The sequence below is a fragment of the Hyperoodon ampullatus genome (assembly GCF_949752795.1).
Source record: "Hyperoodon ampullatus genome assembly, chromosome: 9".
Classification (NCBI taxonomy): Eukaryota; Metazoa; Chordata; class Mammalia; order Artiodactyla; family Ziphiidae; genus Hyperoodon; species Hyperoodon ampullatus.
Window position 1 is genome coordinate 15,535,025 of NC_136922.1, and position 17,887 is coordinate 15,552,911.

At 38.8% G+C, this 17,887-nt stretch overlaps 1 protein-coding gene across 1 annotated transcript in view; it reads right to left on the reverse strand.

The window, feature by feature from the left end:
- Nucleotides 1-4,283: 4,283 nt before the first annotated feature.
- Nucleotides 4,284-17,887, reverse strand: part of SLC26A3 (solute carrier family 26 member 3) — a gene marked incomplete at both ends in the record, with an annotated part of 32,626 nt that continues 19,022 nt past the window's right edge. The window contains 6 exons of the mRNA XM_079711247.1: nucleotides 4,284-4,361; nucleotides 8,726-8,791; nucleotides 8,915-9,057; nucleotides 11,700-11,754; nucleotides 13,444-13,677; nucleotides 17,568-17,663. Of these exons, the coding sequence (XP_079567373.1) occupies nucleotides 4,284-4,361; nucleotides 8,726-8,791; nucleotides 8,915-9,057; nucleotides 11,700-11,754; nucleotides 13,444-13,677; nucleotides 17,568-17,663 (672 nt within the window). The remainder of the gene's footprint in view (nucleotides 4,362-8,725; nucleotides 8,792-8,914; nucleotides 9,058-11,699; nucleotides 11,755-13,443; nucleotides 13,678-17,567; nucleotides 17,664-17,887) is intronic.

Sequence of the window (17,887 nt, forward strand, 5' to 3'; positions counted from 1 at the left end):
ATAACTAATACACTTTTTTTTAAGTGAAAGTACATGATTTTTCACACCTAGCAATTTGAGAGTCCAGTTGTTAATGCAATATTCCTAGTGAGAAATTGTTATTAGAAGCATGGGAGTGAAATAGTATGAAATGGTGGTGAGTGTGTCTATCATATTACTGTAGGTACTTGGACTGTGCAAACTTGATTCCTTTTCATGGCCCTATTTAGGAGCTGTTAAAATACTCTTGTTGAAAATCCAGTACCATTTTTTGGTTTCATGTAATAGGAAATAGCCGAATTCACTTTAAAGCTTCTCAACTATTTATGAAGAGCTTACCTGTTTTAATGAAATTCACTAGAATTGAATGTGGCATGAAACCACTTAGCCTATGTATTGGACAAAAAAAATTAATATGATAAAATGCCACATGTTAAGAGAATTCTTGTAGGCTTTTAAAAAATGATTTCTTTTCGGTTAGGTTTAAGAAATATGTGTTATGCAGGAAGGCAGATCAGATGAAATGTGTTGTAACACAGTTTTTTAAAATGGTGTTAGACTTGAATTCATCCAGTTATTGTTTGAATGAGGGTGGGTGGGTAGAAGGAGAACAAAATTACTGTTAGTGTTTCTTTCCTTAAGGAAAAAGATGTGAATCCCAGCCTTATTTCAGGGAAGACTTTGAAGCTATGATGGACATAAGTCTAAATTAAATGTATGTATATTTCATTATATTGCTCTTAAGACTACTGAGGTGGCAGTTTAATTCTTAAAAACAATAAAATGAAAGCATAAATACTATTTTGCCTAGATGAATTTTTACCTAATGATGACACATTTGGGAGAATGCAGAATTTTTCTTGTTGATACGGCTTTTACAGTAAAATAGATTCACGTTTTTGGAGATGAAAACCAGCAAGTTGAACGTTAATATTTCTAAAGTGGTATGATTGTTCAGAGTACTCTATAGTATTTTGGGGAAATATCAGTTGCAAAGACTAAGAAACTACTTAATATCCATCTTGCCCTGTAAAAACCACTTGCTCAAGTGATCGTATAAATACTACCACTGAAATATAAATGCAAAAGATAATCTGACCGTATTTTTAAACTCAAAATAGGTGACTTTACTGTATGAAGTATACAGAGCTGCTTTACGCTTTGTTCTTACTAACATACTGGAAGAGTATCTTTCATACACCTTTTTGGAAAAACTGTATAGACAAAAAATTCTTGAAAAAGCATTACAAGTATGTGGAAAAATCTCACACGTACCTGAAACAAAAATAAACTTTTCTGACTATTAGATCAGCCATCGAATTGGTATATTGATGTTAATTGAGGTTTGACATAATCATACTCTATTCTGACTGAAGTGGATTTATTTTTCTTCACTGGTTTTTGTAACTGTAATCTGTTCAGTTGTGGCCTAGACCAAGCCGACTTGACTTATTACAATATATGCACAGTCTAATAAAGCAATATTGGATATACTAGGTTTAAAGGGGAAAGAGAGGTAAGCCAGTTAAAATACTTGGTAATGATACTAATAAAAACATTTGAATTTTCAAACATATTTTGTTTTGATTCATGCCCCTTCAGTTTTCCATCTTTGAGGGGAAAAGTATTAAGGGAGAATTTTTAAAGCAACATTTTAGTATCAAACTTTAATTTTCTCATCTCCCTTAGAATTTGAATTTTTAGGCATTACAGAATCACAGGATTTAAATGAACAATGGTGGGTCATGGGTTTAGCTCTAACACTTGGGTGGAACCATGTCTTTTTAAAAATCTGCCATTTTGAAATGTTAATCTGTGTCCTGAGAATGTCTCATTGCTATTCCAAGTAGTTGTTAGCACCAACTTTCATATTGTATTTAAGCTCATTTCCTATTAACCTATTTCCTACCTTTAAAATTGTTCTCCCTTTGTCTTCCTTCAGATTGAAAAATCTTGCTCCCTTTACTTTTCTTCCTATGTGTTACTTTCAAAATCTTTAATTTTTTTGTTTTAAAGTTTGCACTCATTTCAGTTATACAAGCAGTAAGTCTTTTGGGAGAAATATGTCATATTACAAAGAAAGATTCCCTCGACCACTACCACAATTAACATTTCCCTTCCAGAGAGAATTCATGTTAGAACTTTGGTGTATGAATTGTTTTAGTTGCAGAGCTGACAACTAAGTAATAGGCTCCATCCTCTGGTTAAGCACCCTAATCCATGGTAAATGTAGTATTTCATGCCTATACTCAAATAGGTACTGAGCACCTACCATGTGAAATATAAAGATTCATTTATATGCTAGATGCCATTTAAAAATATTTTTATTTTATCTTGGAGTATTGTTGATTAACAATGTTGTGTTAGTTTCGGGTGTACAGCAAAGTGATTCAGTTATACATATATCTATTCATTTTCAAATTCTTTTCCCATTCAGGTTATTACAGGATGTTGAGCGGAGTTCCCTGTGCTATACAGTAGGTCCTTGTTGGTTATCTATTTTAAATATAGCAGTGTGTATGTGTCCGTCCCAAACTCCCAATCTGTCCTTCCCCCCACCCTTCCTGGTAACCAAAAGTTCGTTCTCTAAGTCTGTGAGTCTGTTTCTGTTTTGTAAATAAGTTCATTTGTATTAATTTTTTTAAGATTCTGCATATAAGCAATATCATATGATATTTGGCTAGACACCATTCTAATCACTTTGGATGCACACATCTTTAGAGACAGATGACCATAAATTTCGTTAAATTATGTAACATGTTAGAAGTGTGATAAAATCCTAGAGAATAAAGGGAAAGTAAGGATAATGGGGTGTTCGTAGGTTTGCAGTTTTAAATAGAGCAGTCTGGGTAGAATTCATTGAAAAGATGACATTTGAGCAAAGATTTGAAGTAGGTGACAGTTAGCCACGTATACTATGTGGGGAAGAACTTTCCAAGCAGAGGACACAGTCTGTAAAGGCCTTAAAGAGGGGGTTGCACCTGGCATATTTGAGAAATAGCAAGGAGATTGGAATGGAATGAGTGAGTAGTAAGAGGAGGTCAGAGAGGTAATGACAGCGGGAATGGGGAGATCACAGGCTTCCTAGGCCATTGTAAAGATTTTGACCTTACTCCGACATGGAAAGCCATTGTGGGGTTCTGAGCAAAGGAGTGGAATGATCTGGTTCTTTTAAAAGGATTATTCTGGCTGTGTGTTGAGAACAGATGAGGGAAGCAAAGATTAGAAGGCCAGTCAGAAAGCTGTTTTAATCATTTTCACAAGAGATGATGGTGGTGACATAAGTATCAAGAAGTGGGTGAGGGACTTTCCTGGTGGTCCAGTGGGTAAGACTCCACGCTCCCAATTCAGGGGGCCCAGGTTCGATCCCCAGTCGGGGAACTAGAACCCACATGCATGCCGCAACTAAGAGTTCACGTGCCACAACTAAGTCCGCATGCTGCAACTAAAGCCCGCATGCTGCAACTAAAGCCCACATGCTGCGACTAAGTAGCCTGCATGCTGCAATGAAGATCCTGGGTGCCACAACTAAAACCCAGCGTGGCATGCATGCATGCATGCATAAATAAATAAATAATAAAAATTAAAAGAAGTGGGTGACTTGTGGAAGGATGGAGATATATATATATAATAAAAATTTATGTATGTAAATTAAGCACTTACATATGATGGACATGGGTATATAATGATGAACCAACTAGATATGATCCCTGCTAATTAGGAGCTTACATTTCTAACTTGCCCAGGAATTGTTCTTGATGGTAACCTCTGAATTTTCCTCAAAAGATTTTATTATGTTATTTTTCAAAGTATAGCAGCCAGGGTGGGGAAAAACACTAAAAAATGTATTACAGCAGTATACAGATATACAACCATAATGAGAGAAATAATTTATTTGATTCTGGAATTAATAATATATTTCCTAATATCTTTTCTGGGTATATTTAATTGTGCAATGCTAAATAAGTGACTTTGGAACAAATCTGCAGAATGCACCTATATTGTTCCTGAGTTTAGTCCTGCCTTGTGCTAGATCAGTTTTTAGATAGGTTTTTATTTCTTTGAAGAGGTAGTATTTCCTAATGATTAAGAGCCTGGGCTCTGGAGTCAGACCATCTAGACTGAATTCTGGTTCTACTACCTATAGAACTAGCAAGTATATATAACTTAGACTAATTACTTATCCTCTTTGAGCCTTGAATTATTTTTCTTTTCTAAAAAATGAGGATAAGCATAGTACCTATCTTAGGGGGGCTATTTTGAGAGTTAAATGAGTTGATACTAGACATATTTAAAAGGTAGAGTCAATAGAATTTCCTAACAAAATTTTCAGCCTGAGCAGCTGGAAGGCTGGAGTTGGCATTAACTGAGGTGGAAAGGTGCTAGTAGAACAGATTAGGGGGAGAAGATCAGTAGATCAGTTTTAACATGTAGTTGTCCAGATGAAGATGGCAGACAAATATGAAATATTCCTCTCTCTGCTCTTGTTTATGCAGTGTATGGTCCAGCTTGCATTTAAGGCATTTCATTTACGTTTCTAACTGGTAAGTTACTGTGTTTAAACAAGAATATGTATCAAATGCATAAATTAGCATTAGAAAATGATTTTGAAGATAAACTGCTCAACATGTATGTATGAGCTCCAACCTTTCTTAATTTCAATAATATATGTTTCTTCACAAGTGGTTCTGTCTCCCAGTTCATCACTGGATATCCTCCCCCCTTCAGTCTTGCTCTGATTTGTGTAAGTTTTTTTTTTATATAAATTTATTTATTTTTGGCTGCGTTGGGTCTTCGTTGCTGCGCGCAGGCTTTCTCCAGTTGCGGCGAGTAGGGGCCACTCTTCGTTGCGGTGCGTGGGCTTCTCATTGTGGTGGCTTCTCTTGTTGCAGAGCATGGGCTCTGGGCACGCTGGCTTCAGTAGTTGTGGCACACGGGCTCAGTAGTTGTGGCCCGCAGGCTCTAGAGCGCAGCCTCTGTAGTTGTGGCGCACAGGCTTAGTTGATCCGTGGCATGTGGGATCTTCCCGGACCAGGGCTCGAACCCGTGTCCCCCTGCATTGACAGGCGGATTCTTAACCACTGCGCCACCAGGGAAGTCCCAAAAGTTTTATTTTTATCTTCCAATGCAATCTCTTGGCCTCTTCCTAAATCAGGGTTCAGAGTCTTTTCCCTGGTCAGTTTCCAATATTTGCTCTGAGGCAGGCAAATAGAGGCCCAGCCCCATGTATACCCCTTACCCAAAGCATATCCATTTAGAGGCCTCAGAGAAAAAACATTTAAGGGTGAGGATAAGTGAACCTCACTTAAGATGTTAAGGTTGAATGGATTGTGATGGGGGCACGATAATTGGAGTGCTTCTTCCTGCTCTGACATTTTGGTTGGCAAGAAGAGGGTAGAGGGCACCTTTGCTTGGGAAGATGCAGACATCAGTGACAATTCTATGCAAGGCTTTTGCCCCACCCCCAAGCCAAATGATCAATTAAATAGGCTCATGCTTTCTTTCAATTTGTACTCCCTGCCCTCTGTAAAGAGCTCTTAACCTGAGATTCATAGGGCATCATATACAAAGGTATATGTGTATGTGTATTTTTTCCCCAAAGTCCTTAGGGTACATGAGACTCTCTAAGGTGTCCATGACTCAAAAAGTTTAAGACACGTTGCTATAAAGAGTGCTGACATTCTAGTTTTTAATTAAGAGTAGCTATGCAAATAAGCCTTTGTTTTATTTTTCTGTAATTGGTTTTAAGTCCAGTAGACAAGCCCTCTCAGTAAAGACATTAACAAAGGATAGAAGGGTACTTTGACAATAAACATTCAGAGGTGAGATCTAAAACAATTGGGGCAACTTTTCCCATTGACAAAGTGATTTGATGTTGAACAGAGGCCACTGAATCTTTTTCTGTTGGTGATGATGTTTAATTTCTATTACATAAAATAAATACAAATTTGCACCAAGAACAGTTCTAGCAAAAAAGAGAAACATGCTGAATCTCATTCTCCAGCTGAATTGAGCTCTAGAGCTGTTACCCTGTGAGTTACAAATAATGACCAGCAGTGAAGAAAGAGTCAAAAACTAGTTATAGTTACAGATAGGGCATTAGAAGGATTGTATCTAAATCTGGATAGGAGGTTGAGTGCTTTAAAAAGCTATAGTAATCATAAAATCTGGGCAAAGAAGTCTCATTGCAGGGGGTTTAGAAGATTCTCATGTAGCAGGTTTCCAGTCAGATCACTATAAAGAGGACCCACAGCAAGCATGTTTCAGAAAGCTAACAAGAAATTTAACAAAGCAAGACACACCCACTGTACAATTGATTTTTTTTTTTTTTTTTTTTTTTGCGGTACGTGGGCCTCTCGCTGTTGTGGCCTCTCCCGTTGCGGAGCACAGGCTCCGGATGTGCAGGCTCAGCGGCCATGGCTCACGGGCCCAGCCGCTCCGCAGCATGTGGGATTTTCCCGGACTGGAGCACGAATCCGCGTCCCCCGCATCGGCAGGCGGGCTCCCAATCACTGTGCCACCAGGGAAGCCCGATTTTTTTAAATGGATATATATTAGTATGAACTATACAAATTACAAGATTCAAAGCCGTGGTGCAAATGCACTGCAAAATATGCACAAAGGTAGTGACTTGGATGGAAATCTGTCAGTGCTATAAAAATACGTACAAACAAAATAATTTTCCTTTGATAAATCTACAAGGTATAAAATTAAGAGTATTTACATAATTGCCTACTAGATATGTGAAAAATATACCATGCTAGAACAATCTCGTTCCAAAGTTTGAAACATAATTTCTGTCAAACAAAAATATTCTTCATACAATGTATGAACTTATCAATAACTTTCTGGATATAAAGTTGTTCTTTATGTGACAGTCAGATGAGGACCCCTCTGAATTATATTTTGATTAGAATTTTGTTTCAGTGGGTACCTGGAAGAAGACAGAAAGTTCTTGCTTTAAAGACTTGTTAAGTTCTGTCCCTCTTAATAATCATATATTGTATTTAAAAAGAGTAAATGTGGTCAATCTGATTAAAATTGGGAGCTAGAACTTACCAGAGTCACCAAGTTTTTTGTCTTCAATTTTAATGATCAAATACCTTCCACGACTACTTGGTTAACGTAGAACCATGTGATACCATGTTGTAATAGAAGTGTATCTTTCAAAGGCCTAATTTAACTTAACCAAAATAACAATATAATGTGTTTTAGTAATATATTTCTTCACGTTTGTTACAGGGGCCATACAAACTCAAAGGAGCTATGTGTGCTGGTCAGGGACACTCAGCTTTTACATGAATCACCACTGGTGGCCTAACCACGACTGCTGATTTATGTTCCTCTAAGTAATGCAAAGAGCTCATGTTAAATGTTTCTTTTTTTTAAATATAGGGAAACAGGTACAGGATGGTATTGACTACATTCTGTTTGACAGTTGGTTCTAAAGTTTTGATTGGACATCAGATTTAAATTCTGTTCCTATACTTGATCCTTTAAAACTTGGTGACAATTCTGAATCCAACAACTGGGCAGAGGGTTTCTGATAAGGCTCTCTTTATGGGGGCCTCAGGCAAGGTGCTAGATGTGGGGTTTTCTGGAAAACAGCCCTGGGAAACAGAATCATGGCTCTCCTCTCCCCCTCCAGGTCTAATTTTCTGGAATGGCTTTTTCATCTAACCTTTTTCTGTTTGATAAAACTCTTAATAATCATCCAGGCCTATCTTATGCTATACATTGCTTCATTTCTAATTTAAATTCCTTTTTGCTATTCTTCTTAGACCTTTCTTCAAATAAGAGAAATACCACCAGCCACTTCCCGTACTTGAAGACAATCATTAGATTCTTTCCCAGGACCCTCACATCCATTAGTTTTTCACCAAAGGAAACAGCCAGTATAACATAGTGTGCAGAACATAGATCTTGACATCAGACAGATCTTGCTTCAAATCCTGTTGTTGTCACTTTGGTGTGTGACCTTAAGCAAATTAGTTAAGCTCTCTGAGCCCTTCTAATTTCCTCATTTGTGAAATGAAGATATCTGCTTTGCATATTGTTGTAAAGATTGAGATCATGAATGTAATGCACCTACCATATACTTGCCTTACAGCAGATACCCATTTTGATTTGTAGTTCTGCTTTTCCCAAACTAGAGACAGTCCCTTATAGGAGTGAATATTCTAGAAATGAATATTCTAGAATGAAACGGCACTATCCAGTTAAATGATGATTTGGCAACTCTTTCAAGTAAGGAAGTAAAGGAACCTAACTTTCAGTGCTGGACTAGGCATTGTCTAGGGGCTTCGCATGCATCTGGGGGTCAGGAGGTGTACATTAGCTTCTCCGCTCCATCACGAATTCATCTGTAGATGGAAACAGTAATTCCTTCCCTGCCTCATGGATTGACAAGACCAGAATAAGATCTTTGTTGTAAGTACTTTGAAAACATAAAACGTTCTCTCTCTCTTTGCTCAATATTGCGCTACGAGATCGAGTATCACTATTTTCCATCCTTTTTTTGTACTGGTTTGAGCTTATTTCCCCCCCAAGTCCCTATGAGATTGACGTTGCTTCAGTTTTCTTTCTTTTTTTTTTTTTTTTGTTATTGCTTCAGTTTTGTAGGGATGAGGCATAGAGGCTCAAACAGGTGCTGGACTTTCTGCAGTGTGCTGGAAGAGGCCTCACTATTTTTAAAAGTTTTTTGTCCTAATATCTAGATACAGGTAAACCTGCTGAAGAGTCTTACCTGACATTCCCGATTACGTAATGCTCCATTTGTGTTTATGGTGAAATCAAATTTTGCTTCTTTTTCCTGAAAAACCAGGATGGAATTATGGATTAGGAATATATTTTTTTAATGTTGAAAAATAAAGGGAAATTTAAGAAGCACAGATGGTTGGTTATACAAATATGAAAGTCGCCAAAAAACTGGTACCTGACTGGGATTAAACTTCGAAGTACTGTAATCTTTCTTCATCAGAATATGCAAAACAGCATCATGGATTGTTAAGAAGAATATTGAGTCCTTGACTTCATCATCAAAAAATTCACACCGTGCAAGCTTCTCAATGAAGTCATCTGAAGAGAGGAAAAACAGGAAGAAGTAATTGTTTGGCTATGGGTTTCTCCTTGAGGTTGGGGATTTGAACTTACATTTGCAAATATGCATTTCACTGATGTTTGGTTAAGTGGGGGTTGCAATGGTACGATACTAGTGTACCATTAGTACAATGTCTTCTGGAACTAAAGGACACCTTTCTAAGAAAATTACACATATAATGTGTTCATGTAAAAACAAAGAAGGAAAAGGTTCCAATGAGAAAAACTTTGAGGCAGGAGCCTTGTGAGTTAATCTCCCTCATTAATGACTGGAGCATCAAATGTAGCTTATTACTAAAAGCTGAGATTCTGCCAAAATAGAACATATACTCATGGACCAGTGCCATGGTTCTGGATTTACTCGTTACTTGCTTTAGTCCATTTTCCCAAAGCTGCTGGGTACTATCAGAAAACATCTTCCTTGGCACCGTACATTACCTCTCCAGTCATCTTTGAGGAATTCTATTCTTGTAGGCACTAACCAGCATTGTTTGCACAGATAACCAAATAGTACATGATGTCTACTATATGCAAGCTCTGGCTGGGTAATATGAAGGATCAAAACCTAAGTTAGACATGAATCTTGTCCTGGAGTGAAGGTAGAGCACGTATCTACTATCTTAATGAAAGGGAAATTGTTGTAGAATCATAAAGGCAGGAAGCAATCTGATTTTTTTCTTTAATGTTTTTTTGGGGTCTTAAATAATGCCTAGCACAAGGTAGGTCCTCACGTTTTTGAAGAATGAATAAGAGAGGCACAGATCATGTGCTATGGAAATTCAGAGAAAGAAGGGTAAAGGTTGTTTCCTCTTGGCAGGATTCTGGGAAAACTTGATGAAGCAGATACCGTTTAAAAGAATGCCTAGGATCTGGAGAAAGAAGGATGAAGAGAAGGTAGGAAAGGGTGGAGGTGGGAAAGTCTGTTCACAGGCAAACTTTCAGTATCGACAAGACCTAGCAGTGTCTGAGGGAGAGGGAGAGAGGAGGACATTGTGGTTGCCAGAACCCAGGATGCAGGTGGGTGGTGGTGTGCAGTGAGAGGGAAGGTGATGATCTTAGTTAAGGACCAAGAGGGATGCCAGGCAGCAGAGGCAGCAGGAAAGGACAATTTTAAAAAACCTGGGATGATGGAGAAAGAATAACATTGTTTAAGAGATTAAAGGGTTACTGAGATTAAGAGAATATTTTTAATTATAAGGAAGCCTTGAAACTAGAGTATATCTGTAGATTTTGTGGATAGGAGCCAGTAGAGAGCAAAAAATTAAAGATGCCAATTTCATGCCTCCCTCAATTTCACTTGTCCTCCCCCTCCCTAAAATGCTTTCCCCCAAGATACTGTCAAGGTTGACTCCCTCACTTCATTCCAGTCGCTGCTCAAATGTCGCATTACTGGACATCCTTGATCACCTGTCTAATATAGCACTACCCCTGTGGCTGTATGTCTCTTAACCCTGCTCTTTTCTTCACAGTGCTTATCATTACCTGAAATATCTTTTTATTTGTTTATTATTGGGCTTTCCCACTAGACTATAAGTTTCTTGAGAAATGTTAATGGGATGAGTCAGAAAATGGGATGGGAGAATATTCTAGGTATGAACAAGGACACTGATTAGTTCTTGCAGAGGACTTAGATGAGAAATGATAAGGATCTGGATTAAGGCTGTAGAAATGGAGAGGAAGAGTGATTCACTAGGGAATATTTATGGTGACTCACTGAATATAGAGGGATGGGGAGGAGAAATTAAAGACGGCTCCAAGGTTTCTACTTTAGGCAACTGGGTGGGTATGTGGTGATGCCGTGATCAAGATAGAAAAGGAGAAGGAGTAGTTTTGGGAGGGAAGGTAATATATTTAGTTCTGAATACATGTATCTTAGGTACTTGGAGGACATCCAGATGGTTGAATACGTGGGTCTGCAGCTCAGAAGAAAGGTCTGGGCTGAAGGTGTAGTTAGCGGATTCATTAACCTGTAGACATACTTGCAGTCATAAGCATGCTAAGAGATTGACTTAGAAAGAGTTGATAGAATTAGAACCATAGGGTTTAGGTTTGAACCTTGGGGAAGACCGACTGTGGCGTGGAGAGGAACCAATGTCAGACACTGTGGAGCTCTGAGAGTGGTGGGAGAGGACTCAGAAGAATGGTCTTGCAGAAGTCAGGGAGGCAGAGGCTAAAGAAAGGGCTCAATGCTAAAGTAAGCTGCAAGAGAATGAGGCTGGGCTGGGGGTGGTTGATCTTGACAACCTGGACATCACTGATGACCTTGGCAAGGGCAACCTCATCAGTGAGGTGAAGTAGAAACCAGGTAATTATGGGCCGATGAATCAAGGGAGGTGAGGAAAAGAGAAAACAAGCCTACTTTTCTAGGAAGTTTAGGGTAAACAGTGGTTACATATTCACTCCTTTGCTGCCTGTTAAACTAGGATTCAAATTGTAAAGTTAATTACATATTGACACAACTCAAATATAAATATGCTGTTTCCCTAGAGATTTCTATTGGAAATCTACAAATTAGATTTCCTTCTTGGTGATCATAAAAAGTGCCTGTTCTTTGGAGAAGCTGTCTAGATTGAGAGTTAGCAGTGAAGAAATTGTCAGAATATAAAAACAAAAAAACTTACCATCAGTTCCAGCAATATACACATCTACCTGAATCCTGATAAATTCTTGCAAGATCTGTTAAAAAGAAAGTAGATCTTCCTTAGGGAACAGTTTCACTTGTCAGAATCATAAAGAAAACTATCATAATTGTGTCTTAGGGTGATATGTTGCTTTCAGAGCCTTTTACATTTTGAAAAGAGACAATAGTATAGAGATACTAAAGTTAATAACAAGGCTCTATGACAGAAAGAAAGAAATCCAAAGGAAAGAACTCTAAGGAAGGATGATGGGAAAATGTTCTGCCTTGACTCACAAGATGAACTCTGATTTAATTTTAAAAGTTTCTTCTATGGGATGATCTTGACTTAGAGCTTTCATCTATATAAAAGTTAAAAACCCCCATGACCCATACACATTGTTCTTTATTCCTGTCCACAGTGCCTGGAGGTATCTAGCACCAATGAATCTTTATCCGTTTTCTTGGTCTCTAGGCTAAGAACAAAGGACAGTAGTGATATAAGAAAGGTCATATAAGGTTAAGAAAAGTAGCTTGTACTGTTGATCAATTTAGCGATCATTAATATCACTATTATCATCAGTAAACACTTTCAGAGCCTCTACTGGGCTGAAGTAAGAATTAGGACCTTAAGGAAGCCAAGGAAACCTAAGGCAGAGTCCCTGTCCTTTGTGCTATACTGCCAAGATCAAAACATAAAATTTGGGCTTCCCTGGTGGCGCAGTGGTTGAGAGTCCGCCTGCTGATGCAGGGGACACGGGTTCGTGCCCCGGTCCGGGAAGATCCCACATGCCGCGGAGCAGCTGGGCCTGTGAGCCATGGCCGCTGAGCCTGTGTGTCCGGAGCCTGTGCTCCGCAACGGGAGAGGCCACAACAGTGAGAGGCCCGCGTACCGCAAAAACAACAACAACAACAAGAAAAAAAACCATAAACTTTTTGTGTATTTTCTCCTCCAAAGCTAAAATAAACAGACAGAAACAAAGAAAAAGAAAAGGCAAGCAGTCTCAAAAGTTATGTGATGTTTAGATTTTCTTTTAAAGATAAGTTTGAAGGAAATAAAATTGATCCTATTTTTGAATTTTGTATCCAGTTCACCTATACTTAATAGATCTTAGGTCAGTTTTAATGTAGGCAGATTTCTATTAAAAAAAAAAAAAGCAAAAGAGGGGGACTTGGAATTCTTAAATTCTCTTGATATCTGTTTCTGCATTTCTGTTAGAAACTCATTATTTTAGAAATGCTGACGAAACTGTGCAAAGAAAACAGCCTGCAACCTGATTGTTACAAGTTCTGTTTTAAAATCACATGTGACATTTATTTTTTTGCATATCTACTTTAAAAAAACCACACATTGTTATATAGTCAAGTGAAATCTCGCTGCCTTATGACAGATGAGGATAAAAACAAAAGGCCCACTATTCCACTTTTTCCCAAGACCTCCTCTATTTCAGGACAATTTAGATACAACACCCACAAGGATGTGAAGGCATTGCAGAATTGAAATTTAATAGGATTATGAGCATTGTTGTCTATAAGCATACATTAGAAATTATATGCAGTCTCATGGGAAATGCACTTTTAAAGAGTTCTCTGAACACGCCCCACCTGCACTCCCTCCATGAAATATTCTAAGATTAAAATTTACTTCTACTTAAGCATGTGTTATATAAAGGAGCATCCTTCCACAAATACACCTTTTTTACCTTTAGTGACTGATTAGCTGTTTCCATTCAGAAAAAAGAAATTACCATTTTGAGACCCCTCATTGAAGAAATGTCAAGAAATGACACTGCTGAAAAGTCAAGAATGAGGCTGTGGAGGTTGATTTTAGGGACCACGATGTTGAGAGGAAGATCAGCGTTCCAGTCTATCTGGAAGGGCAGGTCTGTGGTATTGATGGGCTGATCCAGTTCTTCTATATTATCATTGTCCAGCTCTTCGTCAGAATCTTTAAAGCCATCAACAGTACATATATATCCTTTCTGCAAGAGAGGATACTAATATGCATAAGAACTGTGACCAAGAAAAACACTGTAGGCAAAGATGTCACAAAAAAAAGAAAACTACAGGCCAATATCGCTGATGAACATAGATGCAAAAATCCTCAACAAAATAGTAGCAAACAGAATCTGACAGCACATTAAACAGATCATACACTGTGATTAAGTGGGGTTTATCGCAGGAATGGAAGGATATTAACAAATATTAACAAATTGAAGGAGAAAAACCATATGATTATCTCAATAGATGCAGAAAAAGCTTCGGACAAAATTCAACACTGATTTATAATAAAAACCCTCCAGAAAGTGGGCATAGAGGGAACTTACCTCAACATAATAAAGGCCATATATGACAAACCCACAGCCAACATCATTCTGAATGGTGAAAAACTGAAACCATTTCCACTAAGATCAGGAACAAGACAAGGTTACCCACTCTCACCATGCTTATTCAGCATAGTTTTGGAAGTTTTACGCAGAGCAATCAGAGAAGAAAAAGAAATAAAAGGAATCCAAATTGGAAAAGAAGAAGTAAAACTGTCATTGTTTGCAGATGACATGATACTATACATAAAGAATCCTAGGGGCGTCCCTGGTGGCGCAGTGGTTGAGAGTCCGCCTGTTGATGCAGGGGACGCAGGTTCGTGCCCCGGTCTGGGAGGATCCCACATGCTGCGGAGCGGCTGGGCCCGTGAGCCATGGCCACTGGGCCTGCGCGTCCAGAGCCTGTGCTCCGCAATGGGAGAGGCCACAACAGTGAGAGGCCCGCATACCACACACACAAAAAAAAGAATCCTAAAGATGCTACCAGAAAACTACTAGAGCTAATCAATGAATTTGATGAGGTAGCAGGATACAAAATTAATGCCCAGAAATCTCTTGCATTCCTATACACTAATGATGAAAAATCTGAAAGAGAAATTAAGGAAACACTCCCATTTACCATTGCAACAAAAAGAATAAAATACCTAGGAATAAACCTACCTAAGAGACAAAAGACCTGTATGCAGAAAACTATAAGATACTGATGAAAGAGATTAAAGATGACACAAACAGATGGAGAGATATACCATGTTCTTGGATTGGAAGAATCAACATTGTGAAAATAACTATACTACCCAAAGCAATTTACAGATTCAGTGCAATCCCTATCAAACTACCAATGGCATTTTTCACAGAACTAGAACAAAAAATTTCACAATTTGTATGGAAACACAAAAGACCCCAAATAGCCAAAGCAATCTTGAGAAAGAAAAACAGAGCTGGAGGAATCAGACTCCCTGACTTCAGACTATACTACAAAGCTACAGTAATCAAGACAGTATAGCTTGTGCTGTTGATCAATTTAGCAATCATTAATATCACTATTATCATCAGTAAACACTTTTAGAGCCTCTACTGGGCTGAAGTAAGAATTAGGACCTTAAGGAAACCAAGGAAACCTAAGGCAGAGTCCCTGTCCTTTGTGCTATACCGCCAAGACCAAAACATAAACTTTGGGCTTCCCTGGTAGCACAGTGGTTAAGAATCTGCCTACCAATGCAGGGGACATGGTTCGAGCCCTGGTCCGGGAAGATCCCACATGCCACAGAGCAACTAAGCCCGCATGCTGCAACGACTGAAGCCTGCATGCCTAGAGCCTTTGCTCCACGACAAGAGAAGCCACCACAATGGGAAGCCCGCACACTGCAACGAAGAGTAGCCCCTGCTTGCCGCAGCTGGAGAAAAGCCCGCACGCAGCAACGAAGACCCAACACAGCCAAAAATAAAGAAAAGAAAAGAAAGGAAAAAAAAAGACAGTATGGTACTGGCACAAACACAGAAATATAGATCAATGGAACAGCATAGAAAGCCCAGAGATAAACCCATGCACATATGGTCACCTTATCTTTGATAAAGGAGGCAAGGATATACAATGGAGAAAACACAGCCTCTTCAATAAATGGTGCTGGGAAAACTGGACAGCTACGTGTAAAGGAATGAAATTAGAACACTCCCTAACACCATACACAAAAATAAACTCAAAATGGATTAAAGACCTAAATGTAAGACTGGACACTATAAAACTCTTAGAGGAAAACATAGGCAGAACACTCTGTGACATAAATCACAGCAAGATCCTTTTTGACCCACCTCCTAGAGAAATGGAAATAAAAACAAAAATAAACAAATGGGACCTAATGAAACTTCAAAGCTTTTACACAGCAAAGGAAACCATAAACAAGACAAAAAGACAACCCTCAGAATGGGAGAAAATATTTGCAAATGAAGCAACTGACAAAGGATTATTAATCTCCAAAATATACAAGCAGCTCATGCAGCTCAATATCAAAAAAAACAACAACCCACTCCAAAAATGGGCAGAAGACCTAAATAGACATTTCTCCAAAGAAGGTATACAGATTGCCAACAAACACATGAAAGGATGCTCAACATCACTAATCATTAGAGAAATGCAAATCAAAACTACAATGAGAAAAAAAAAAACTACAATGAGGTATCACCTCACACTGGTCAGAATGGCCAACATCAAAAAATCTACAAACAATAAATGGTGGAGAGGGTGTGGAGAAAAGGGAACCCTCTTGCACTGTTGGTGAGAATGTAAATTGATACAGCCACTATGGAGAACAGTATGGAGGTTCCTTAAAAAACTAAAAATAGACCTACCATACGACCCAGCAATCCCACTAGTGGGCATATACCCTGAGAAAACCATAATTCAAAAAGAGTCATGTACCACAATGTTCATGGCAGCTCTATTTACAATAGCCAGGACATGGAAACAACCTAAGTGTCCCATCGACAGATGAATGGTTAAAGAAGATGTGACACATATATACAATGGAATATTATTCAGCCATAAAAAGAAAGGAAATTGAGTTATTTGTAGTGAGGTGGATGGACCTAGAGACTGTCATACAGAGTGAAATAAGTCAGAAAGAGAAAAACAAATACCGTATGCTAACACATATACATGGAATCTAAAAAAAAATAAATGGTCCTGAAGAACCTAGAGGCAGGACAGGAATAAAGATGCAGACATAGAGAATGGACTTGAGGACACGGGGAAGGGGAAGGGTAAGCTGGGAAGAAGTGAGAGAGTGGCATGGACATATATACACTACCAAGTGTAAAATAGATAGCTAGTGGGAAGCAGCCCTATAGCACAGGGAGATCAGCTTGGTGCTTTGTGTCCACCTAGGCAGGGGTGGGGGGGCGGATAGGGAGGGTGGGGGGATAGGGAGGGTGGGATGGAGACACAAGAGGGAAAGGCATATGGGGATATATGTATACGTATAGCTGATTCACTTTGTTATAAAGCAACAACTGGGGCTTCCCTGGTGGCGCAGTGGTTGGGAGTCTGCCTGCCAATGCAGGGGACACGGGTTCGTGTCCCGGTCGGGGAGGATCCCACAAGCCGCGGAACGGCTGGGCCCGTGAGCCATGGCTGCTGAGCCTGTGCGTCCGGAGCCTGTGCTCCGTGGCGGGAGAGGCCACAGCAGTGAGAGGCCCGCGTACCGCCAAAAAAAAAAAGAAAAAAAAGCAACAACTTACACACCATTGTAAAGCAAATATACTCCACTAAAGATGTTAAACAAAACACTGTATGTCGAGGATAAGTAGGGAATTTCTGAAGCATAGATTCATAGTTGGGTCAAGTGATAGGACTGTAAACTGTTTTATTTGGAGAATAAAAATTTTCTTAGGAGAATACAATTTTAAGGAGACCCTTAAAAACATGACACTAATTGACACACAAAGTACCTTGTTTATCCGGCATTTCATTTAAAGGAATGGAACCAACCTCTTGAACTACATTTTACTAAGCTTTTAGGTATAGTACGCAGAAATGTGGGCAAGAAGCTTACCAGTGTCATTTGCAACAGGCCTTTCTTCTGCAGTTTTCGGATTTTCTTCAAAGCTTTGTTGCGCTTACGAAGAATTCGAAGTGGACTAAAGCCAACCTGAAAAGCCCATTGCTGTGTTACAAGAATGCTGAGTATTCTGCTACTTATATAGCATAATTCTAGTTAATAGCATAATTCTACTTATATAGCATAATTAAGTGGGATGGGTTGAAGGATTGGGACACATAAAGCAGATATTCAAAATAAAATTTACAAGTGGTCCAAACATCATCATTGAGAGCATTGTATCAGACCTATGGTCTGCTCAGCCTCTATGCAGT